We start from the raw sequence: 25164 nt of genomic DNA, 5'->3' as shown, positions 1-25164 counted from the left end.
AAGAGCAAAGCACAAAAATGGGGCATTCTACAACAGTGATATTATGATACTGATGTTAAATCTCATGAAATTGTTCATTATATTGTGGTTATATAAAGAAATATCCTGTTCTTAGGAGACACATACTGAAGTATTTAGGGCTAAAGTATCATTATCTCTGCAAATTATTCCCTAATAGTGCAGCAAAAAAAGTTAAAAATAAATAACATTAAATAATATATAAAAGGATAAACCAGATGTGGCAAAATGGTGATGACTTGTGACTAAGTGCAGATGCACAAGTGTTTGTTGTACTATTCTTGAAAATTTCCCATTGGTTGGATATTTCTCACAATGAAAAAGAAAGTCAAACGAAATGTAAAAGAAGGTATAGTAGTCTGCTCTAATGCCTAACAAGTAGTAATCTATCCTCTCCCAAACACTTCTAATCATGGGAAACTCATTACACCTTTCAAGCCAACCCAAGCCATTATTACAATACACTGGACCCAAAGATAAACTCCCTGGCACTCCATCAACTGGACCATCATCTGGCCCTGGGTCTGCCTCCAACAAGAACACCCCTTTTCCAGTAAAACAGCTCTTGAGATACTCAAGTATGATTCTGTTGTGTCTATTGATGTCTGTCTGTCTGTGGTGAAACATTTCCTGTCTTTACGTGCATTACTCTATGATAGGGTTTCTGGTCTACCTGTGGTCTTGGTGGGTTGTGAATATACTCCCTGAAGTCTGACCCATTTTAACGCACTATCCACAAATGATATCTCACCTGGCTAAGGTGATCTCATCAGAGCAAAAGCTCTCAATTTCTACTTCTATTTCCCCAGCTAGGCTTAGAGCATGTCTTTTCCTTTTTTTTTTTTTTGCACCGTGTAGCATGCAGGATCTTAGTTCACCAGGGTAGTCCCTAGAGTATGTCTTTACAACAAGCCCCATTAAATGTCATCTTGTCAGACTAAGCCAACATCCCAGTCTGTTGGGAGAATGTCAGTTCTGGGTTCTCATCTTATTACAAATAAAATGACAGAACAGGATCAAAGATAGTAACTTATCCTCACAATTAGATCATAATTTTATTAAAGGACGGGGATCACATCTAATATGTTCAATTTCCCCAAAATCACATAACACTGAGCCTTACAGAAGATGTTATGTGTTGATTTGCTTATTGAAAATGAGAGCATTCACTGTAAATGCAAAAGCGAGTAGAGACATTGACTAAAGGTGTCTGACACGCAGACATTATCTCGTAACTAGAGAAGCAAGGGAGATTTTAGGCTTCAAGGCCAACTGGAAAGTAATAAAAAGCAAGACCTTGCTTTGTACATAGATAAAAATACTAATAATAAATCAACACCCTTTAAATACAAAATTATCTTTCCCTTCTCTGAACTGCAAAGGAAAGAAACAAAGAATATGTGTGAAACTGCAACTCTAATTCAATACTTTTATTCATAAAGTAGTCACTAAGAAATCTTCTCTTCTCTACTATAGAAATACTAACAAAAAATGATTACAGCCAAAGACTTGGATATTTGGAGGATAATCCTAACGAAGGAAGGCTTCCCAATGCAAGCATCAAAGAATTTTTGCTTTAAACTATTTTTAGAGAAATCTCTCATATGTCTTCTTCAATGTAATTGAATCTTCGAAGTTCATCCAACAATAAGGCTGACCCACGAAGAGGTTACTGTCAGCTGCTGTACAACAACGAAGCCCTCAGGATAATGGAGCCGGCCGGAGCTACCTTCCCCAATATCAAATGACTTGCACCCAGTAGCTATACACCTTGGGAAGTCCGTGGTGGTCAGTGGTTAGGACTGTGTGCTTTCACTGCTGAGGACTCATGGGTTCAATCCCTGGTTGGGGCACTAAGATCCCATAAGCCGTGCAGTGCAGCCATATATACACCTCTTGTAGCTTCCCTGTCCCGAGCTTCCGTATTCCTTCATTATTATGCTTCTGCAGCCTCAGCTGTACTCCCTCATGTCTCTAATTTCTACTTTTAATTTTGTTGGAGATATGATTTTTTAAAACTTGCCATAATGTTATGTAAAGGAAGAATTTAAAAGCTCTGAGGAAACTCTCATATAGTTTTATGTATAATCAATGGCAAATTATTTTATCTTTAGAGCACAGGCTTGGTGTCATCTATTTTGGCATCTCAGAAGCCATTTCTGCTTATATTCTGGACTGTAGCTATAATGAAAATAAATGCTATTTAGATTAAGATGCATAATGTTTACCTTCAAGCATGTTTCTGATGTCTTTGTCATGAGTGACTTCCTTTGCTGTCTGCCCATTCCCATTCACCACAGCAGTATCAGCATTATATTCTAAAAGAAGCATTACCAACTCCTGAAAAAAGAGAAATTATTTTTAGTTGTTACTAAATTAAGACTTTATTATATTATAACCCTTTTGCAAATCACTAATTATTACTCAGTTGCTACAAAAGAAAGAATGACTGTAGGAATCTTTATATCCCTTCAACTCTGTCTACATTAGGTGACTACTAAGTAACCATGATAAATTGAATATTACAATTCAACTAACTGTAATACTGACTGATGATTGCCTTAACAGTTGCCAATCCACAATTAACACAGACAACTTTTATAATTTATTTTTAAAGTAAATTATCTGGTTGTTTCAGCAAACTGATTCATGTGGTCAGGCTAAGTATATGAGTTAACAAAGCCATCATTTAAATTAGTAATTTAAATTAGATAATTAGAGCAGATAATACATTCATTTAACATTACTCCTCCAAGGTCTGTTGAAAAAAAAATTTGCTCTACAGACTTAGATTTTTAATTAATTTTGATGTTTATAAGAAATAGGACATTATTTTCTGAAGTGACACAGACTGACAGGACACAACACTATCAAAGGGATGGTTTACAATGAAGCAAGTGATCTCCTGAAGTTAACATTCGACAGTGAACCATAAGCTACATCCTTCATATTTACTCTTAAGTGGCTAACAGATCTTTTAGGAATTTCAAGCTAATTGGTAACGTACGTAAGTTCAGTATCACTGGTTCGGTTCAGTTATACAACTTAGGACAGTACAAGTGCAGAATTGTACAGGAGATCTGCAGGAGACTGTGAGAGATTTGATGTTTAACTTCAGTGGGATGTGCAGCACCCAGGCAGGGGACAGTGGTAACACTTGCTCTTTAGCTACAAGAAGATAGGATGAAATACAGTGCTACTCTAACCCGTAGGTTGACAGTGCACTGATACACAGGAATTGATATTCTGTGTCATTATAACTTTTTCCCATGAGTTTCATTTTTCCTTTGGGCCATAAAATTTACCAGTCTTTGAAAAAAACTTTTTTTTATAGTAAAAAAAACACTTAAATACATATCTAAACAAGGGAAGAAGAAAACAAAACTCATTGTCCCAGTCATTTGTGTCCTAGTGGTCCATGACCACTATAAACATTTTGGAGGGTTTCTTTCTAATCATTTTTCCCACGTATAAGTTTGAGATTTTTTCAAACATAATTTTATTAATGACATAATTGCTTAAGTTATATTACTTTTGCCTAATATATCATTTGCTAGGATGTTATAGTGTCTATAAACATACTTTCCACTGAACAGTATTCTATAAAATACATTTTACAAATAGAAAAATTGCTAAGAAGTCTAATATTTTAATAAAGTAAATTCTTATAAAATATCTTAGCATTTCCTATCATTTTAAAGGTAACATTTTTAGAGAAGTTCATACTGTATATAAAGAGTTCATATTAGTAAAGAAAGTACAGAATGATAGAAAATATTTATAAATCATATATCTGATAAGGAAATTGTATCCAGAATATGTAAAGAACATCTACAATTCAACAAAAGACAACTCAATTTAAAAATGGGCAAGGGCTTCCCTGGTGGCGCAGTGGTTAAGAATCTGCCTGCTAATGCAGGGGACTGGGTTCGAGCCCTGGTCTGGGAAGATCCCACATGCCGAGGAGCAACTAAGCCCGTATGCCACAACTACTGAGCCTGTGCTCCAGAGCCTGTGAGACACAACTACTGAGCCCATGTGTCACAACTACTGAAGCCTGCAGGCCTAGAGCCCGTACTCCGAAATAAGAGAAGCCACTACAATGAGAAGCCCGTGCATCGCAATGAAGAGTAGCCCCCGCTGCTTGCCACAACTAGAGAAAGCCTGCGTGCAGCAATGAAGACCCAATGCAGCCAAAAAAAAATTTTTTAACAATAAATAAAATAAATTTATTAAAAAAAGGGCAAAGATAAAAATGAACAATCAGAAAAAGAAATTAAGAAAAACAATTCCATTTACAATAGCATCAAAAAGAATAAAATGCTTAAGAATACACTTAACCATGGAGGTGAAAGACTTGTACACTAAAACCACATAATACAGCTCAAAGAAATTAAAGACACAAATAAGCAGGAAGTACCTAGTGATCACGAATGGGAAGACTTAGTATTGTTGAGATGTGAACACTACCAGAGCACTCTACAGATTAAATGCAATCCCTGTCAAATCCCAATGTTTTTTCCAGAAGTAAAAAATCCCATCCTAAAATTCACATGGAATCTCAGGAGACCCCATATACCAAAACAGAACTTAAAAAGAAGAACAAATTTGGAGATCTCACACATCCAGATTTCAAAACTTACCTCAAAGCTAATCAAAGTAATCACAACAGTGCTATAACGACAGAGACATATAGACCAATGGTATAGAGAGCCCAGAAATAAACTCTCACATATTTGTTCAAATGACTTTTGACAAGGGTGTCAAGACCATTCAAAGGGGAAAGGACAGTCTGTTCAACAAATGGTGCTGCGAAAACTGGATATCCACATGCAAAAAAACAGACCTATATACTTTACACCACATACAAAAATTAACTCAAAATGGATGAAAGACCTGATAGAAAACCTAAAACAATAGAAGTCTTAGAAGGAAACAGAAGAACACTTCATGAAATTAAATTCAGCAATAATTTCTTGGGTATGACTCCAAAAGCATAGGTAAAAAATAAACTGGACTACATGAAAAATAAAAACTGCACAACAAAGCACTATGAAGAGAGTGAAAAGGCAATCTAGACTGGGAGAAAATATTTGCAAATCAGATATCTGATCTAGGATTTATATCCAGAATATGTAAATAATTCCTAAAACTCAACAAAAACAAACTATCTGATTTTAAAAATGGGCAAAGAATCTGAAAAGGCTACATACTGTGTGATTCCAACTATATGAAATTCTGGAAAAGGCAGAACTATTAAGAGAGTAGAAAGATCAGTAGTTTCCAGGGGTTGGGGTGGGAGGAGGGATGAACAGGTGGAGTACAGAGGATTTTTAAGGCAGTGAACATATTCTAGATGATACTATAATGATAGACACATACCATTATACATCTGTCCAAACTCAAAGAATATACAACAACAAGAGTGAACCCTAAAGTAAACTATGGAGTTCGAGTGATTATGATGTGTCAATGTAGGCTCATCAATTGCAAAAAATAAAAATAAGAAAAGGACCACTCTGGTGGAGGGATGTTGATAATGGGAGAAGCTGGGCATGTGTGGAGACAGGGTATACATGGGAAATCTGTATCCTCCCCTCAATCTTGCTGTGAACCTGAAAGTATTCTACAAACTTAAGTCTTTAAAATAAAAAAAAATTGGACTTCCCTGGTGGTGCAGTGGTTAAGAATCCAGCTGGTGATGCAGGGGACACGGGTTCAAGCCTTGGTCTGGGAAGATTCCACAGGCTGTAGAGCAACTAAGCCTGTGTGCCACAACTATTGAAGTCTGCATGCCTGCAGCACATGCTCCACAACGAGAAGCCCACGCACCACAACGAGTGCCCCCACTCACAACTAAAGAAAGTCCATGTGAAGCAGCAAAAAGACCCAATGCAGCCAAAAATAAATAAATAAATAAATAAACCTATTTTTTAAAAAAACAAAAAATAAAAAAAAATAAAGAATTTAAATAAATGGGCAAAGGAATCAGATATTTCTCCAAAGAAAAATGGCCAATAAGCATATGAACAGATGCTTAACACCACTAATCATTATGGAAATGCAATTCAAAACCAAATGAAATACCAATTCGCAACCCTTAGGATACCTAAAATTAAGAAGGCTGACAATGTGGAGAAACTGACACCTTCATGCAATGCTAGTGGGAATGTAAAATGGCGCAGCTGCTTTGGAAATCAGTTTGGCAGCTCTGCAAAATACTAAACATAGAGATAACACATGGTGCAGTAATTCCACTCCTAGGTACACACCAAAGAGAAATGAAACGTACGTCCACCACAAAACTTTTGCACATGAATGTTCAAAGCAGCATTATTCATATTATCTGAAAAAAACCTAAATGTCCATCAACTGATGGTGGGATAAAATGCAGTATGTACACACAATGGAATATTATTTGGCAATAAAAAGAAAAGAATGAGAGAGAAGAAAGATGGCAGCAAAGTAGATGGATGTGGAATGCATCCCTCTCCACAGATGCATCAGGAATACACCAAAAGATGCAATAATTCCCACAGAGAACCAGCTGAACACCAGCAAACAACCTCAGACACCAGAAAGGACTGCAAAGATCCCAACATAACTGGGTAGGACAAAGGGGGAAAGAAAAAGGAGAAAGAGGAGGAGAAGAAAGGAAAGGGACAGGTCCCACACCCTGGGGTGGGGGGATCTGAAACAGAAGGGAGATTGCCGAATTTGGGGAAACGTCCCTTATCTGACAGGGAAACCCTTTCTCCAACGGGGAAGTTCCCTGGGTCAGAAGGGAGGCATCTGGGACTGTTCAAAGAAGGCAAAGCGGCTGAGCTGTGGCAGACGGGAAAGAGTGAGAAACACAAGGAGGGTCTGTACCATGGCTCAGCATATCCGGACTGAGACATCAGTTCACAGCTGAAAAGGGGGTCTGGGAGCTGGAACGTGGGAACCAGAGAACTGGTTCAGGGTGAGAAACAATGTTGGCAGTGGGGAGACAGACTGAGAGAACAGGAGGGAAGAAATCCGCAGCAGAGAGCGCCTACCGCAGAAAGCTGAGTGGCCATGGTCGCGGCTGGATACTGCTGACTCACAAGCAGCGGGGAGGGGCAGAGGGTATAGCCTCTCTCTAGGTGCCTGCTACACACAAAGGAAGGACCCCTCTGGGCCTGCCTAACAACTCAGGGAAAACAAAGGCCCACAGGCGGGGCTGGCCTAGAGTGCCTGCAGCCGAGAGCCAGAAGTCCACAGAGTGGCCCAGCTCTGGAGACATTCTGTTTACACCTGAGCCACCGGCAACCCTCTGCAACAGGCACCTCCTCAGCCAACTGAGCCACCATGACCCAGGCAGGGTGCCTTGGCAGAGTCGTAGCACGGAGGAGGAGTCGCAGCTGCAGTTGCTATCTCAGCCTGAGCTGCCCAAGCCGCCATGACCCAGGCAAGGTGCCGCTGCTCACTCACACCCAGGGAAAGGAGCCACCCAGGGAAAGGAGCCCTCTCCCTCCCTACACACCAGCGCATAGAGACTAACAACAAAGGAAGCTCTGCTGGTCGCAGAGTAATACAAAAAGCCCAAGGCGGGTAGAAGGACACTTACAGCTGAGACCTCAAGGAAACAGAAATATTATTATTAATTCTATTGATCTGGTCCATTCTGGGGTCAGTTCTAGGTTTTTTGTTTTTATTAATTATGATGTTAGTCCTAAGGGATCTACACATTTTATAACATTTTTTTATTCTACTTTTTATTCTATTTTTATTTTTAGCCTTTTTATATATTTCTATTCCTAGCTAAGTTTTTGGTAGTGCTGACTGTATCTCTCCTACCTTCTTTTCATTGCTTTTATACATTTCTATTTCTTTCTTTTCCTTTTCATATTTCCAGTCACACTATGCTCTTCTGTTACCTTGTCTTCTATTCTTTTTAGTTTCTTTTATCTTAATATACTTATAAGCAATATTATTGGTCTGCTCTGCTTCCTTGCTTTATTCTCCAGATGACACACTGCTTTGGTTTTCATGATTAGGTTTTGTCTTTACCTTAGTTCTAAGTACAACTGTCTGATTTTGTACTGAGAATCTTCAGTCTTTCTGGTGGTACTCTTGCTCTTTATTATACTTGACCCTAGCTTTCAAAATCTCCCTGGATTTGTGTTTGTGTGTGTGTGGTTTTCATTTTTTTTATTTTTCTATTTTTTGGTTTTGAATTTCTGTTGGTTTTCTCTTTGACTGTCTGATGGCATACTGGGGTACTTCTGTCAGGTCTTTCTAGTGCCTTATGTCCTACTGGATTCAGTACTTGTGTGTCTTATACATGTATGTGTTTCCTTGACTTAGTATTTATTTGACTCAACACTCCGCCATTAGTCTGGGGCTTGGGCAGTCTTCTTTATTGCCAGGAAAAGCAACCTCTGATGCCTGAACTACTCCATCAGAAGTCAAGTAGGAGGCTCTGGGGAGGGAGCACTGAATCCAGGATACTAGACTACTAGGGAGTCCTCAGACACAGGGAAGGTTAACTGCAGAGAACTCTCACAGAGCCCTGTATCAGAGTCTAAGACTCGGCTTTGTCCAAATGTCTGCAGCTGCCAGTGCTGGACACCTCATACCAACCTACAAACAAGACAGGAACACAAACCCACCCATCAGCACAGACTACCTAAAGCCATATTAACCTCACAGATACCCTAAAACACACCTCCTGAAATGGCCCTGCTCATCAGAGACAAAAGACACACAGCCACACACCAGAAAGCTGACTGCAGAACCCCCCACCAGGAAGCCTACTCAAGACACAGGACAAACCCCACCACAGGGGGCAGAGGGCAGAAACAAGAGGAATTACTACTAGGCAGCATAGGGAAACGAGACAGAAAATCCTATAAATTAAACAAAATGAGAAAACAAAGAAACACCACGAAGGCAAAGGAGCAGGAAAAAAACCCACAAGACCAAATTAATGAAGAGGAAATAGGAAAAAAGACATGAAAAAGAAGTCAGAACAATGACAGTAAAGATGATCCCAAATCTTGATGACAAAATACAGAAAATACAAGAAACAGTTAATAAGGACTCAGAAGAACTAAAGAGCAAACAAACAGTAATGGACAACAAAATAACTGAAATTAAAAATGCTCTAGATGGTATAAACAGCAGAATAACTGAGGCAGAAGAAAGAATAAGTGAGTTGGAAGATAGAATGGGGGAAATAACTGCCACAGAGCAGGAAAGAGAAAAAAGAATAAAAAGAATGGAAGACAGTCTCAGAGACCTTGGTGACAACATTAAGTGCAACAACATTCGAATCATAGGCATCCCAGAAGAAGAAGAAAATAAGGGTTGAGAAAATATTTCAAGAGATTATAGTGGAAAACATCCCCAACATGGGAAAGGAAATATTAATCAAGGCCAAGAAGTGCAGAGGGTCCCATACAGAATAAAATACACCAAGACACATATTAATCAAACTAACGAAAATTAAAAACAAAGAAAAAATATTAAAAGCTGCAAGAGAAAAGCAACAAATAAGGGAAAACTCATAAGGATAACAGCTGATCTTTCTGCACAAACTCTGCAGGCCAGAAAGGAGTGGAAGGATATACTGAAAGTCCTGAAAGAAAAAACCTACAGCCAAGAATACTCTACCCAGCAAGAATCTCATTCAGATTTGATGGAGAAATCAAAAGCTTTATAGACAAGCAAAAGTTAAGAGAATTCAGAACCACCAAACCAGCCTTACAACAAGTGCTACAGGAACTTTTCTAAGTAGGAAACACAAGAAAAGGAAAAGACCTACAAACACAAACCCCAAAAAATTAAGAATATGGGAATAGGAACACACATGTCAATAATCACCTTAAATGGAAATGGATTAAATGCTCCAACCAAAAGACACAGACTGGCTGAATGGATCCAAAAACAAGACCCTTCTATATGCTGCCTACAAGAAATCCACTTCAGATCAAGGGACACATATAGACTGAAAGTAAAGGGATGGAAAAAGATATTCCATGCAAATGGAAGTCAAAAGAAAGCTGGAGTAGCAATACTCATATCAGACACATTAGACTTTAAAGTAAAGACTATTACAAGAGACAAGGAAGGACACTACATAATGATCAAGGGATCTATCCAAGAACATATAACAATTGTAAATATCTATGCACCCAACATAGGAGCACCTCAATACATAAGGCAAATGCTAACAGCCATAAAAGGGGACATCGACAGTAACACAATAATAATAGGAGACTTGAACACCCCACTTACATCAATGGACAGATCATCCAAACAGAAAATAAATAAGGACACACAAGCTTAAAATGACACAATAGACCATCTCGCCTTAATTGATATTTATAGGACATTCCATCCAAAAACGACAGAATACACCTTCTTCTCAAGTGCACACGGAACATTTTCCAGGATAGATCACATCTTGGGTCACAAATCAAGCCTCAGTAAATTCAAGAAAACTGAAATCATATCAAGCTTCTTCTTCTCTCACCACAATGCCATGAGACTAGATATCAATTACAGGAAAAAAACTGTAAAAAATACAAACACATGGAGGCTAAACAATATGCTATCAAACAACCAAGAAATCACTAAAGAAATCAAAGAGGAAATTAGAAAGTACCTAGAAACAAATGACAATGAAAACACAACAACCCAAAACCTATGGGATGCAGCAAAAGCAGTTCTAAGAGGGAAGTTTATAACAATACAGTCCTACCTCAAGAAACAAGAAAATAATGAATAAACAACCTAACCTTACACCTAAAACAATTAGAGAAAGAAGAACAAAAAAGCCCCAAAGTGAGCAGAAGGAAAGAAATCATAAAGATCAGATCAGAAATAAATGAAAAAGAAATGAAGGAAACAATAGCAAAGATCAATGAAACTAAAAGCTGGTTCTTTGAGAAGATAAACAAAATTGATAAACTATTAGCCAGACTCATCAGGAAAAATGGGAGAAGACACAAATCAACAGAATTAGAAATGAAAAAGGAGAAGTAACAACTGACACTGCAGAAATACAAAAGATCATGAGAGACTACTACAAGCAACTACATGCCAATAAATTGGATAACCTGGAAGAAATGGATAAATTGTTAGAAAAGTACAATCTTCCAAGACTGAACCAGGAAGAAAAAGAAAATATGAACAGGCCAATCACAAACACTGAAATTGAGACTGTGATTAAAAATCTCCCAACAAACAAAAGCCCAGGACCAGATGGCTTCAGTGGTGAATTCTATCAAACATTTAGAGAAGAGCTAACACCTATCCTTCTCAAACTCTTCCAAAATACAGCAGAAGAAGGAACACTCCCAAACTCATTCCACGAGGCCACCATCACCCTGATACCAAAACCAGGCAAAGATGTCACAAAAAAGGAAAATTACAGGCTAATATCACTGATGAATACAGATGCAAAAATCCTCAACAAAATACTAACAGAATCCAACAGCACATTAAAAAAGATCATACACCATGATTAAGTGGGGTTTATCCCTGGAATGCAAGGATTCTTCAATATACGCAAATCAATCAATGTGATACATCATATCAACAAATTGAAGGATATAAACCATATGATCATCTCAGCAGGCGCAGAAAAAGCTTTCGACAAAATTCAACATCCATTTATGATAAAAACTCTTCAGAAAATGGGCACAGAAGAAAATGACCTCAACGTAATAAAAGCCACATATGAGAAACCAAAAGCCAACATCGTTCTAAATGGTGAAACACTGAAAGAATTCCCTCTAAGAATAGGAACAAGACAAGGGTGCCCACTCTCACATTATTCAACACAGTTTTGGAAGTTTCAGCCACAGCAATCAGAGAAGAAAAAGAAATAAAAGGAATCCAAATTGGAAAAGTAAAATTGTCACTCTTTGCAGATGACATATTATACATAGAAAATCCTAAAGATTCTACCAGAAAACTGCTAGCACTAATCAATGAATTTAGTAAAGTAGCAGGATACAAAATTAATGCGCAGACATCTCTTGCACTGCTATCCACTAACAATGAAAGAGCAGAAAGAGAAATTAAGGAAACTCTCCCATTTAGCACTGCAACCAAAAGAATAAAATACCTATGAATAAACCTGCCTAAGGAGGCAAAAGACCTGTATGCAGAAAACTATAAGACACTGATGAAAGAAACCAAAGACGGTATAAACAGATGGAGGGTCATACCACGTTCTTGGATTGGAAGATTCAACACTGTGAAAATGACTGTACTACCCAAAGCAATTTACAGATTCAATGCAATCCCTATCAAAATACCAATGGCATTTTTCACAGAGCTAGAACAAGAAATCTTACGATTTGTACGGAAACACAAAAGACCCTGAATAGCCAAAGCAATCTTGAGAAGGAAAGATGGAGTTGGTGGAATTAGGCTTCCTGACTTCAAACTATACTACAAGGCCACAGTGATCAAGACAGTATGGTACTGGCACAAAAACAGAAAGGAAGATGAATGGAACAGAATAGAGAACTCAGAGGTAAACCCAAACACACATGGGCACCTTATCTTTGACAAAGGAGGCACGAATGTACAATGGAAAAAAAGACAGCCTCTTCAATAAGTGGTGCTGGGAAAATTGGACAGCAACATGTAAAAGAATGAAATTAGAACACTTCCTAACACGAATCACAAAAATAAACTCAAAATGGATTCAAGACGTAAGTGGAAGGCCCGACACTATAAAACTGCTAGAGGAAAACATAGGCAGAACACTCTATGACATCCATCAAAGCAAGATCCTTTTTGACCCACCTCCTAACATAATGGAAATAAAATCAAGAATAAACAAATGGGACCTAATGAAACTTAAACGCTTTTGCACAGCGAAAGAAAGCATAAACAAGACAAGAAGACAACCCTCAGAATGGGAGAAAATACGTGCCAATGAAGCAACAGACAAAGGATTAATCTCCAAAATATACAAGCAGCTCATGCAGCTTAATACCCAAAGAGCAAATAACCCAATCCACAAATGGGCAGAAGACCTAAATAGACATTTCTCCAAAGAAGACATGCAGATGGCCAACAAACACATGAAAAGATGCTCAACATCACTCATCATTAGAGAAATGCAAGTCAAAGCCACAATGAGGTATCACCTTACACCAGTCAGAATGGCCATCATTAAAAAATCTAGAAACAATAAATGTTGGAGAGGGTGTGGAGAAAAGGGAACTCTCCTGCACTGCTGGTGGGAATGTAAATTGCTACAGCCACTATGGAAAACAGTTTGGAGGTTCCTTACAAAATTAAAAATAGAACTACCATATGACCCAGCAATCCCACTCCTGGGCATATACCCAGAGAAAACCATAATCCAAAAAGAAACATGTACCATAATGTTCATTGCAGCACTATTTACAATAGCCAGGACATGGAAGCAACCTAAATGCCCATCAACAGATGAATGGATACAGAAGATGTGGCACATATATACAATGGAATATGACTCAGCCATAAAAAGGAATGAAATGGAGCTGTACGTAATGAGGTGGATAGACCTAGAGCCTGTCATACAGAGTGAAGTAAGCCAGAAAGAGAAAAACAAATACTGTATGCTAACTCATATATATGCAATCAAAGAAAAAAAAAAAAGGTACTGATGAACCCAGTGAAAGGGCAAGAATAAGAATGCAGATGCAGAGAATGGACTGGAGGACACAGGGTTGGGCGGGCGGGGAGTAAAGGGGCAGCTGGGAGGAAGTGAGAGTAGCATAGACATATTTACACTACCAACTGTAAAAGAGATAGCTAGTGGGAAGTTGCTGTATAACAAAGGGAGATCAACTCAATGATGGGTGATGCCTTAGAGGGCCAGGACAGGGAGGGTGGGAGGGTGGGGATATATGTATAAATACAGCTGATTAACTTTGGTGTACCTCAAAAGCTGGTACAAGAGTGTAAAGCAATTATATCCCAATAAAGAGCTTAAAGAAAATGAAATACTGATATGTTATAATGGATGAGCCATGAAAACATTATGCTAAGTAAAAGAAGCCAGTCACAGAAAACCATGTATTATATGCTTTCATTTATATGAAATGTCTACAATAGGCAAATGTATAGACACAGTAGATTAGTGGTTGCCAGGGCCTGGGAAGAAGGGGTAATCAAGAGTGACAGTTTATGAGTACATGATTTGTCTTTGGGGTGATCCAAATGTTCTAAAACTGACTGTGTTGATGATTGCAGAAGTCTGTCAACATACCTGAACCACTGAATTGTACGTAGGTGACTTATGTAGTATATGAACTAGATCTCAATGAAGTGCCTATAAAAAGACAGCAGAGATGTTCAAGTCTGGCACATTGAAGTTAAGGCATGTTATTTCTCAACCTACCTCATCTAATTGTTTTATACCATCTTTGCAACTGCACAGCGTTTTAGTAATTAATGCTCCTGTTACGAGTTTCAATGTGGAACTAATGTGGAACCCGACTGATATAAATCCCCAAAGGGCCAGACTATGGAACGTGGGCAGAGAGAATAATATGCACAGAGGTGCCTTTAAGAAAAGAGTTACAGAGGGAAACAGGGCAACAGAGAGTGTCAGAGCTGCTATGTGCATTCTCAGGGGGTCCAGGTTGTCCTGAAGGGAAGGGACACCTCTGAAAGGCTCCAGAGGAATGACTATCAGATTGCAAGTTACAAAAAACACCTGTGCACCTGTGAAGAAGACTGAGAGCAGAAGTTCTCAGAGCAGGGTCCCCACACCCGCAGTACCAGCATCATCCATGAAACTGGCAGAAATGCAAGTTCTCATGCCCCATCTCAGACCCACTAAATCAGAAAAGTCGGGGATGGGCCCCAGAAATTTATATGTTAAGAAGTCCTCCAGGTTAAGGAATACAAGCACTCAGGCAGGAGAAATCATCAGAAGAGGTTTTTATTCATTAAATCAGAATTAGATAGTAGATGGGACCTGAAGAGACCAGTGCTCGAATTTCTACTGCAGGGACATGAATGAAGCACCCCAAACAGAGAGATCACTGCTGATTTTTAATACCTAAATGGGCAGAAGAGGTTTTAATTTTTTTCAAGGGTCTGCTGCAGTATTATTCTTCTGTTTAGAAAAAGAAAAAAGTCTTTAAGCCGAACTGTGCTTCTCTATGCCAAAATTAAGGACCATCCTTCCCTCTTTAATATTTTGTACAGATAGCAAAGGATTAGCTGTCACCTTCCTCTTCATCCCTCAGGACCTGGAATTCCTAATCTAGTCCTGCGCAGTCCCTGGTGCTTCTTCACAAAATTCCAGCTCCAACCACTTTTCCTTCACAAGTTCTCCTTGTATCAACTGAATATGTGGTTCTCTTCTGAACTTTCTGCCAACTCTCCACACCCTTATTAATTATTCACTTAATGTACTTAAGCCCTTACATTGTACAAGCCTCCACACGTCAGATACTGAATACAGAAGGGATCTGAGAAAGAGAAAGTGCTGACAAAAATCAAAGCTGAGATTAGGATACTGACTGGGGCATCCCGGGAGAGAGTGGAATTAAGAGATTAGAAAAAGAAAGAAAAGACACTGAGAGACAAAGCAGTCTAGGTAAAAAGCAATAAGTATGTTCTCAAGCAGAGACAGTCAAAAAGATTCAAAGTGACAGGTACTGATACTTCAATGACCAATAAAAATACTGCATAAGGAGCTTGTGTGAAGGAAACATTTTAAAAACATGAAATTCCAGATACCTGAGTGGCAGGTAAGGAGCCTAAATATGCAGCTTAACAGAGATCTGGATGCCTGGAAAGAAGTATTAGGTCAAAATACACATTTCCAAATAATCCCCCAGGAGAACTGATGAAGTCTTAAGAGAAGATGGGTTTCTTAGGGGGACAATTTCAAGAGAAAAGAGAAGAACGGTTTAAAAAAAAAAATCAGAGGAACACCTATAATGAAGGGTAAGGAAAACGAACAAACACAAATGGATAGGAATCAGAAGAGCAGCCAAAGATGCAGAAAGAGAAACAGACTGCACAGTGCCTCTTCCCAGAGGAGTGATCAGCTTTGCTGGAGTGCAGCTATGGAAAATATGAAAAGAGAAAACCTTAAAAATAGTACACCACAGAGCACCTTTAGGAAAAATTCAGTTAACAGGTAGAGTCAGGACCTAGACCAAAGGTCAAAATACTCAGGTGAGAAGGAAGTTGAAAAAGGGAGTGTATACACATTTTAATAGAATTTTATAAAAAACCAAAGCCAAGTCATGCATCTTACTCAGAGTAGGTTTCCTTGCCCACCTGAACTCAAGGAGCATGTGCGCCCTTGGGTTTTATCTTCACAGCACTTGTCCCACATTTATTGTCTGTTCCCCCTCTCTGAAGGACGGGTTTTGTCTGTTTTGTTCATGACTATATCCCCTGCACTCAGAGCGGTGGCTATTTTCTAATATTTATTAATGAATAAGGATGTTTTGCTTAAAATATTCCTGGTCAAGATAGTTATTTGACAAGTTGGTCAAAGTGCTAACTACTAAGAAGACAAGTATTCAGTTTTGAGCATGATACTTTTTTCATTTTCTAAAGCAGGTGACAGACTACATTAGGACTGGTGAACAGTATACGATGAGGTTAAAGAGCAAAGTCAGCACAAGCCATAAATCATGACATCAAATTGCCCTAACTCTACTCACCACTCGGTAAACTGCCAGTCATTCCCTCACTGCACCATTATTTTGCTGTCATCATCACACAATTCGTCTCAGATGAAACACTTTGAGAAAAATCCCCATATGTAGATTTTTTCAAATAACAGCTTTAAAACATAGTTCACATACCATACACTTCACCCCATTAATGTATACAATTCTGTAGACTTTGGTACATCCACAGTTGTGAAATAACCATCACTAGCTTTAGAACATAATCATCACCCCAAAAAGAAATCCCACACCTATTAACAATCACTCCCCAAACCCTTTCCCTATGCTCCTGGCAGCTACTCATCTACTCTTATCTCTATGGATCTGCCTATTCTGGACATTTCTATAATTGGAATCATCCAATATATGGCCTTTTGTGTATGCCTTTCTTGCCTTTCATTTATGCTTTAGCACATATCAGTACTTCATTCTCTTGTTCTGCTAAATAATAACCCATTGTATGGCTAAGAGCACATTTTGTTCATCCATTCATTAACTGTTGAACATCTGGGTTATATCCAGTTTTTGGTTGCTCTAAATAATGCTGCTATGGCCAGTCCCATGTTGATTTTTAAAGATGATTTTTTTCCTATGAAATGATATACTTTTTAAAAAAAAATTCCAAACGAAAACTTTACTACTTGTCATCTCTTAACTCAGGCTTTAGATTTCAAAGTTAGGAGAAATAAGTTCTACAAATTATGCTTATTAAACTCAGACTTTAAGGAGAGGTTCAAGAAAACTATTTAAGTAATGAGTTGCAACTTTAATACAATTCTAAGAAAAATATCAGAAAGACATGGGATCAAGGACACAGAAAATACAACATTACAAAGTGGTGAAGAGAATTCCCGAAGTGACTAAGAATTAAAGCTCCAGAGTGACAACCACGTGCCAAGCTCTGGAAGGCAACTGGTCCAGGCTAGAGCATGAGGGCACAGGCAGTCAGGGGAGCTCTCTCCAAGAAACAGACGTCATGTGATGTATATGACTATATTAAAAGATAATACCAAAAAAAAAGGAAAGAAAGAAAGAAAACACAGGACCCTAAGTGGCTCAAGCTAGCACAGTCATAATAATGTATAGTCAGTATTTATTTAACCAAAATCTAGCTGTAGATTAAGAGAATGAGAAAAGTGAAGTGGTTTTAGTGGGGATTAAGGCAGGAGAAAAAAAGAATCAAATGATTATCTTCCAGAAGTAAACCAACGGAAAAATCTAAAAAAAAAAAAAAAAAAACCGAGAATCAGTGACATAAGTATATTATTCAGAAACATAGAAATTTAAAAAACTGAAGTAACAGCTGAAAATAATAAACATGGTTGCCTCTAGGAAAGTGTGACTCAGAGTGTGCAGGCGTCAAACAAAGATAATCAGTTTTTCATTATAAATCTCATAATATCACTTGACATCTAAAGTGAAATACACACACACATGCACATACATACAATTTTTTTTAAAGAAACGCCTTACAAAGAAAAAACTCTTGAAGATTCCTAAGACGCTGCTAAATATTAGCTAAAATATGTAAGGCAGAGACATATGATCAACTTAACACTTAAGAACCAGGAATGTCTCCAAAATTATAAGAAAAGCCCGTTTCATAAGTTAATTGGGACTTCCAGTTTCCACCTAGGATTTAGAAAGCTGAAAGTCACTCCCACTCTAACAAGGGAGAAAAAACAGATAATCTACAAAACTATAACTTTTCTTGAACCCATCAGAGAATTAAGATGGCAAGGCAACCAACTAGTCTGAAATCTAAGGAAATTGCTTCAAAGTAAAGCACTGGCTCACCTTGAGTAGGTATGAGAATAAGATGGGGCCGGCCAACACTCATAGAATGAAAGAAAAAAATCATATAATCACCTCAACAGATGCAGAAAAAAGCATATGACAAGAGGCAACATTCATTCAAGATAAAAACTCTCAACAAATTAGGTATAGAATGAATGCACCTCAACATAATAAAGGCCATATGACAAGCCAATGGCTAATATCATAAAAAATTAGCAGACACACAAAAAGCAGGAAAAACAATCTACTGTCAAGAGACAAAGTAATCAACTGAATGACAAACTACCAAGATGTTAAAATGATCAGATAGAGAACTTTATTATGTTAAAAGGTCTAGTGGAAAAAGTGGACAACATACATGATGAGACAGAGGATTTCAGCTGAGAAGTGGAAATTATAAGAAAGAGGCAAAGGAAAATGCTAAATATAAGGTAAAGAATGCCTTCAATGGTCTCATCAGTAGACATAAGAGCACAGCTGAGGAAAGCATCAGTGAACTTGAAGACAGGTCAACAAATTAGCCAAACACTAAGAGAAAAAGTGGAGCAGAGTGGGGAGGCTGTAGGAAGAGTGGGAAAGGAGGGGGAGAAAATAGAACTGAGCACCCATGGCTGTGGGATGATATCAGTCTAACAATGTTATTCAAGAATTTATATAAAGCAGTACTTCCTGAATCTAAAAAAAAAAAAAGGGAAAAAAAGATGATGAAAGCAATATCTGCTAGCATTTGCCCATGTAATTTGCCCTCAGGAATGCTGTGTTCTGCTAACCATTTCCATAACTCTCTGCAGGTCAGCCCTCTCGACCTTGACCCTCTGAGCTCACTTGTTCATTACCATAATTGCAGCCACCTGGCTTCTGATGTTTGCTACCTCCAGGCCTCTACTGTTTTGGGGTCCCGTGACGAGCCCTCCAGCCCCACTGCTATCAGTGAAGCAGGTCTGCAATGGCATTTCCTAATGGCAGCCCTAGACCTCAGAGGACACGGAAACAGTTTCTCAGTGATGCTGGTGCCTTTTCCACCAGTGATTTCTCAGTGCTTTAGTAGATGATGCATCCCTGAGGCCCTCCCACGGCACAAAATTATCTGGTATGATCCATATCCAATCCAGCATGCCTGCTTCCTTAAAACCTCCTTCAGGTGTCTGCAATGGCCTTCCTGGCATTTTGCACCTATAATGGGGGCCACTGCTTTGTCCATGCTGGTAGGAACCTTCCAAATACACCTCAACTTGTACCATCAAAAGAAATCAATGATGGTCAGAAGCCAAAGACATTTGCCCCAGTAAAAGTCATGACTTTTAGTTCTAAGTCAATGTTGGACTTAGAACTGTTTACTGAAGGAGAGGCCAGATCCTGGAAGGGAAGATTCTGCAACCCCAAAGCAAACGTAGAGGCATGAATCTGCGGACCATCCCCAAAGCGACCAATGGCCATTTCCTCAAGTAACTCTATACCAGAGAAAGGGGAAAACCCAAGCATCTCACAAAGTATTAAGTATAAGATGCAAGAGACTCAAAGTGTTACCTGGCCCCTCTGCTGTTAGACAAGGGGCATGCATAGGGGTGAGAGAACAAATGAAACCTGGGCCAGATCTGGCACATACTGTATGCGTGGGGTCCATAAACACATCCAGAGGACACTGCCCCAGTCCCTGAATGCATAACTGGAGTAGACGTGTTGAGTTGTTGGCAAATGCTCACATCGCTTCTTAGGTCTGTAGTGTAAAAGAGCCAGATGGAAGGCTCTAAATCTGCCCTTCCCCATACCCTGGCCAGGATAAATAATTAAAACCAACATCCCATATGGGGAGGAATGACAGAAATTAGTGCATCCTTAAAAACCTGAGTTTGCAGGCCTAATGGTCCCAAACACTTTCATTTCACTCACTGCTCTGCCACGGCAAAAACCAGAAGGAACAGGGAGGATGACAGTGGACTTCCACAAACTCAACCGAATAGCTCCAATTCCAGTCACTCTGCCAAATGTAGAATCTTTGCTAGAGCAGGTTAATACTACCTAAGTACACAGTACGCAGCAACTGACAACTGGCAAATGCATTCGTCTCTATCTTTATTAGGGGAAAAAAAAAAAAAAAAAAGATGGAAGACACTTTGCATTCACACAGACAACAGTACACATTTACATTTACAGTTTTGCCTCAGAGCCATTTGGGCATCCTGCAGAAATCACCCTGGTCCACTTTACCAATGACGTCCTGTTAATAGAACCACATAAGCAAGAAGTAGAATGTTGAAGGCTTTAATAAGATACACGTGCTCCAGAGGGTGGGCAATCTTACAATTCAGGGGCTTTGTCAAGTCAGTAAATTCTCAGGGGTTCAGTGGTCTGGGTAATGCCAGGATACTGCCCCCAAAGTAAAGAATTTGCCCTTCCTGAAACAGAGAAGGAAGCACAAGGCCTGGCTGGCTTCTTCAGGTTCAGGAGCAGCATAGTCCACGTGTAGGAGTAATGTTCTGATCCACATGCCAGATGAGAAAGCATGCCTGAACACCGGACTTCTGTGTCAAAGGAGCAGTAGGCAAGAAAAGTCACCATCTTAGCAGAGGTAATTAAACTTGAACATCAGAAGAAAGGAGCACTATACACAACAGGGACATGGAGGACTACTTCGTGTGCAGATGATACACTTAACTGTCTCATGTTCCCTTGTCCAATTTTGACAGCAAATGGACAAGTGGAACAACCCCAGCCTAAGAAGGGCAGGATAACCAGAGGTTGAGACCTCCGGGGTTGAGAGCCTGAGTCACACCACCAGGTAAGCCCTGACAACCAGATGTGCTAGCCAAGGGAAAGGGGAATCTAGAACAGATAGAAGGAGGGAAAAGATGATTCAGTTGTGTCCCCAAGGTCAACTACAGCAACAGGAGCCCTCCACGGTCAGCAGAGGCATCCCTTGGAAGAGCATCAGCTTGACCCAGCCTCTGCCCACCTTTCCTTCCACAGCTGTGACCCCTTCGCACTCCGGTAAGTCTGCTGTACACTAACCTCCATTTCAGTCTGCTTCCTCGGAAGCCCAACTTGCAAGAAATAGTAATGTTTATACCTATATTTCAGGGATGTCGTGTTCCAATATAGAAAACAATACATGTCAAGTTGTTTGGACAGTGCTCGACTCATAGAAGGCATTCAATACACAAGCATGAGAAATCGTATCCTAGGGAACAAGACAGATAAGCTCATGTAAACCCCAGGATTATACGTATCCTCTAGATGCCAGGTGAGAGAGACACAATTCCTGAGACACAGAACACAGGAAGTGTTGATTTTAGATGTATTCTCAGGTCCCCTAGAAGACAGTGAGTGGAAACAAAGGTCAGTACCACAATCCAACTGTTTACCATATTGACTGTATCCCTATTTTCAACTGACTATAGAAGATGTAAAAACTGCAGAATTTGAACTGCATTTGAAAAATAAATTAAGGAACAGATGCTAAATACAACATCTCAAAATTCTGGTATATTAATTTTTATTAAAAACACACTAGGGGTCGCTAATGGACCAAGAAAAGTCCATAGGTCCCTCATGAAATTTTGGGAGATGCATTTTATATATTCGAAAGGTGAAGAATTTAAAGTGCCTTGTAATAAACCATATCCCTTTTCAACTCATCATTCTATTTATTAAATCACCACCCTATCATGTTTTAAATTATCTTCCATTGTAAAAGATCACATCAGAACAAGATACTTTGATTCCTTTTAGGACCACAATTAGAAATTAAACTTTTTGCAAATTTCAATCACGCTTTGGGACTTCCTAGGTGGCGCAGTGGTAAAGAATCTGCCTGCCAATGCAAGGGACACGGGTTCGAGCCCTGCTCTGGGAAGATTCCACATGCCATGGAGCAACTAAGCCCGTGCGCCACAACTATTGAGCCTGTGCCCTAAAGCCCGTGAGCCACAACTATTGAGCCTATGTGCTGCAACTATTGAAGCCCACGTGCCTAGAGCCCATGCTCCACAACAAGAGAAGCCACTACAATGAGTCTGAGCACCACAATGAAGAGTAGCCCCCACTTGCAGCAACTAGAGAAAGCCCGTCTGTAGCAATGAAGACCCAACGCAGCCAATAAATAAAATAAATTTATAAAAAAAAATTCAATCATGCTTAGATACTGAACACATAAATTTTTAATGTTTCCTATGTGGTGCAACCATTTAGCTTCAGCTAACTCTTCTTTTCTAATACAAACGATGACGTAATATGTATGCTAGTGTTCAAATCAAACTAAGGCCTAATTTAGCATGGTCTTATGTTCAAAGTTCAAGAAAATAGCCAAATATGCAAAGAACTGAGCACAGATCAATGAACTGATTTGATCTAGGTAATTACACAGACGGTAACTGCTCAGTAAGACTTGTGCTCATGGAGGATACAAAAAAAGTGAAATGTATAAATTCCTAGGGAGGAAGATTAATATAATCTAGTGGAAGAGCTAAGACATGACAACAATAACTATGATACAAGGTAGAAGATGAATGATATTCATCTACAGTGGAGAAATCTGACATACACTATCTCAGCCAGGTGATATTCTTGGGAAATCTAGAAAAGGACAGCCTCCTTCCAGCTGCAGGAAGTCAGGAGAGAATTTATGGAGACAGCATCTGAGCTGCACTTTCAAGAATGGGTTGACATAGGTCATGTGGAAATAGATGGCCAAGAACTTTCCTAGTTACATAGAAAAGAACGAGAAGTGCAAGGCTATAAAGGAAAACAGCAAGTAGTTCACATGAGTCAGGCAAATTAAACTTTCTGCAGCTCATTTTTGAACCTCCCCTCCACCCCAACCCCAGAGTCAAGCATAGCATTAAGCCACTACCTTTACTATTATTTTCTTTTTGGTATAATTGGTATTTTTTTCTCAACTTCAGTAAGACTCCATATCTGGTCCACAAATAAACATATGAACAAATAAACCAAATGGTGTGAAATGTACTGATTCAAACATGCTTAGCACATACTTACTGGGTTGATTAATAATTTATATGAAAATCAGTTAAATCTAATAATTAGAATAATGGAAAGTGTAAAGCCATATAATAAATTCATTCTTTACCTTGTGACAGATGCACATAACTCTTCCAATTATGGGGTTATAAACTCACCTGTAGGGAGTATGTTAGACTATGGTTAATAATAAGAACAAATAAGAAATACACCCTGTCGTAATTTACCAGATCATTCAAATAACCCAAAAAAGTATCAGGAAAAAGGGGTGGTTATGGAGGCATAAAGAGATCAGTGAATTGTAATCCTGAAAAATGAGTATAAAATTGGACAAAATGACAACACTACTCATTTCATGGTGCTGGATATTGACTAAAGACAACAAATTGAGAGGCACACTCAACAGGAACTAGAACTTCATGTAAGAACGTCAGGAGTCTTTAATCTTCTGGCCACAGGCTATGGCCATATCCCGCCCCAACCCCTGCCCACCCCCTTCCCCAAGAAGTCTGGCCAGGTCAGGGCTGGCCATGAAAACCAGCAGCTTTGCCAGTGGGAAATGACTTGATTTGGAGTGAAAGGCCAAAAGGCCTTGTCAGTAAAAGCAGCAAACTCAGTAGGAAACAAATGAAAAAACCTACAGCAAAAGGCTCCTTTTTCCATTACAGTGTATTAGCTTTCTGTTGGGGCTGTACCAAATTACCACAAACAGCAGCTTAAAACACCACACATTTATTATCTGACAGTTCCATTTTTCAGAAGTCCAAAAATGGGTCTCACTGGGCTAGAATCAAGGTGTCAGCAGGGCTGCTTTCCATTTGAAGCTCTAGAGGGATATTCATTTCCTTGCTTTTTCCTGCTTCCAGAGGCTGCCCACATTCCTTGGTCCCCTTCCTCCCTTTTCCAGGCCAGAAACATTGCATCTCTCCAACCATTCTCTCCTAGGCACATCTCCCTCTCACTCTGACTCTTCTTCTGCTTCCCTCTCACACTTTTAAGGACCTGTGTGGTTACACTGGGCCCACCAGATAATCCAGGATAATTTTCCTATTTCAAGGTCAGCTGACTAGCAACCTCAATTCCACCTGCAACTTTAATTTCCCCTTGCCGTGAAACCTAGCATATCCACAGGTTTCGGGGATTAGGATGAGAACAAGTCTGGAGGGCCATTATTATGCCTACCATGTGGGGCAAATGGCAAAACAGCCTGGAAATGAGAGACCCAAAGAAGGACAAGGTAAGCTGCCCATACATTTCCGACTGACTGTGCAGGGGAAACAGGAGAAGGCCCTGCAGAAAGTAGAAGCAGAGGCAGAAGTGAGAAATAGCTGAACTCTGACAGTGCTCTCCAATCTACACAGAGATCCATCAGCAGAGGGCGGAAGCCTCATGGGACTGAGTATTCCAATGCAACCTCTACCCAAACACTGGCTGACCACTAAGCTACGCAGATGCAGGGGTGAACTCTAGGAAATTTAGTCCATTTGGGGTGTATAACAAAACCACCACAGATGGGGTGGCTTAAACGTGATTTATTTCTCAGTTTCAGAGGCCAGGAAGACCAAAATCAGGCGCAGATTTGGTGTCTAGTGAGAATCTGCTTCCTGGTTCAGAGATGGCTGTCTTCTCACTTTGTCCTCATGTGGCAGAAGGGGCACGAGAGCTCTCTGGCATCTCCTTTATAAGGGAACTAATT

General features: G+C 39.4%; 1 protein-coding gene across 5 annotated transcripts in view; it reads right to left on the bottom strand.

The window, feature by feature from the left end:
- OSBPL1A (oxysterol binding protein like 1A) overlaps positions 1-25164 on the bottom strand; it is a 218925-nt gene that overhangs the window by 165169 nt on the left and 28592 nt on the right. For 4 of the 5 annotated variants that reach the window (XR_009047972.1, XM_057698860.1, XM_057698859.1 and 1 more), the window contains one exon: positions 2247-2358. Coding sequence is in view for 4 of the 5 variants with exons in the window: in XM_057698860.1 (XP_057554843.1) it covers positions 2247-2358 (112 nt within the window). In the remaining variant the exon portion in view is untranslated. Of the gene's footprint in view, positions 1-2246; positions 2359-3025; positions 3041-25164 lie in introns of those variants that run through there. The other variant, XM_057698861.1, reaches the window with a different exon arrangement.

The sequence above is a fragment of the Hippopotamus amphibius genome, chromosome 11, assembly GCF_030028045.1.
Source record: "Hippopotamus amphibius kiboko isolate mHipAmp2 chromosome 11, mHipAmp2.hap2, whole genome shotgun sequence".
NCBI classification, from domain to species: domain Eukaryota; kingdom Metazoa; phylum Chordata; class Mammalia; order Artiodactyla; family Hippopotamidae; genus Hippopotamus; species Hippopotamus amphibius.
The sequence above is the reverse complement of the archived record's forward strand: the minus strand, read 5'-3'. Positions and strand labels throughout refer to the sequence as shown.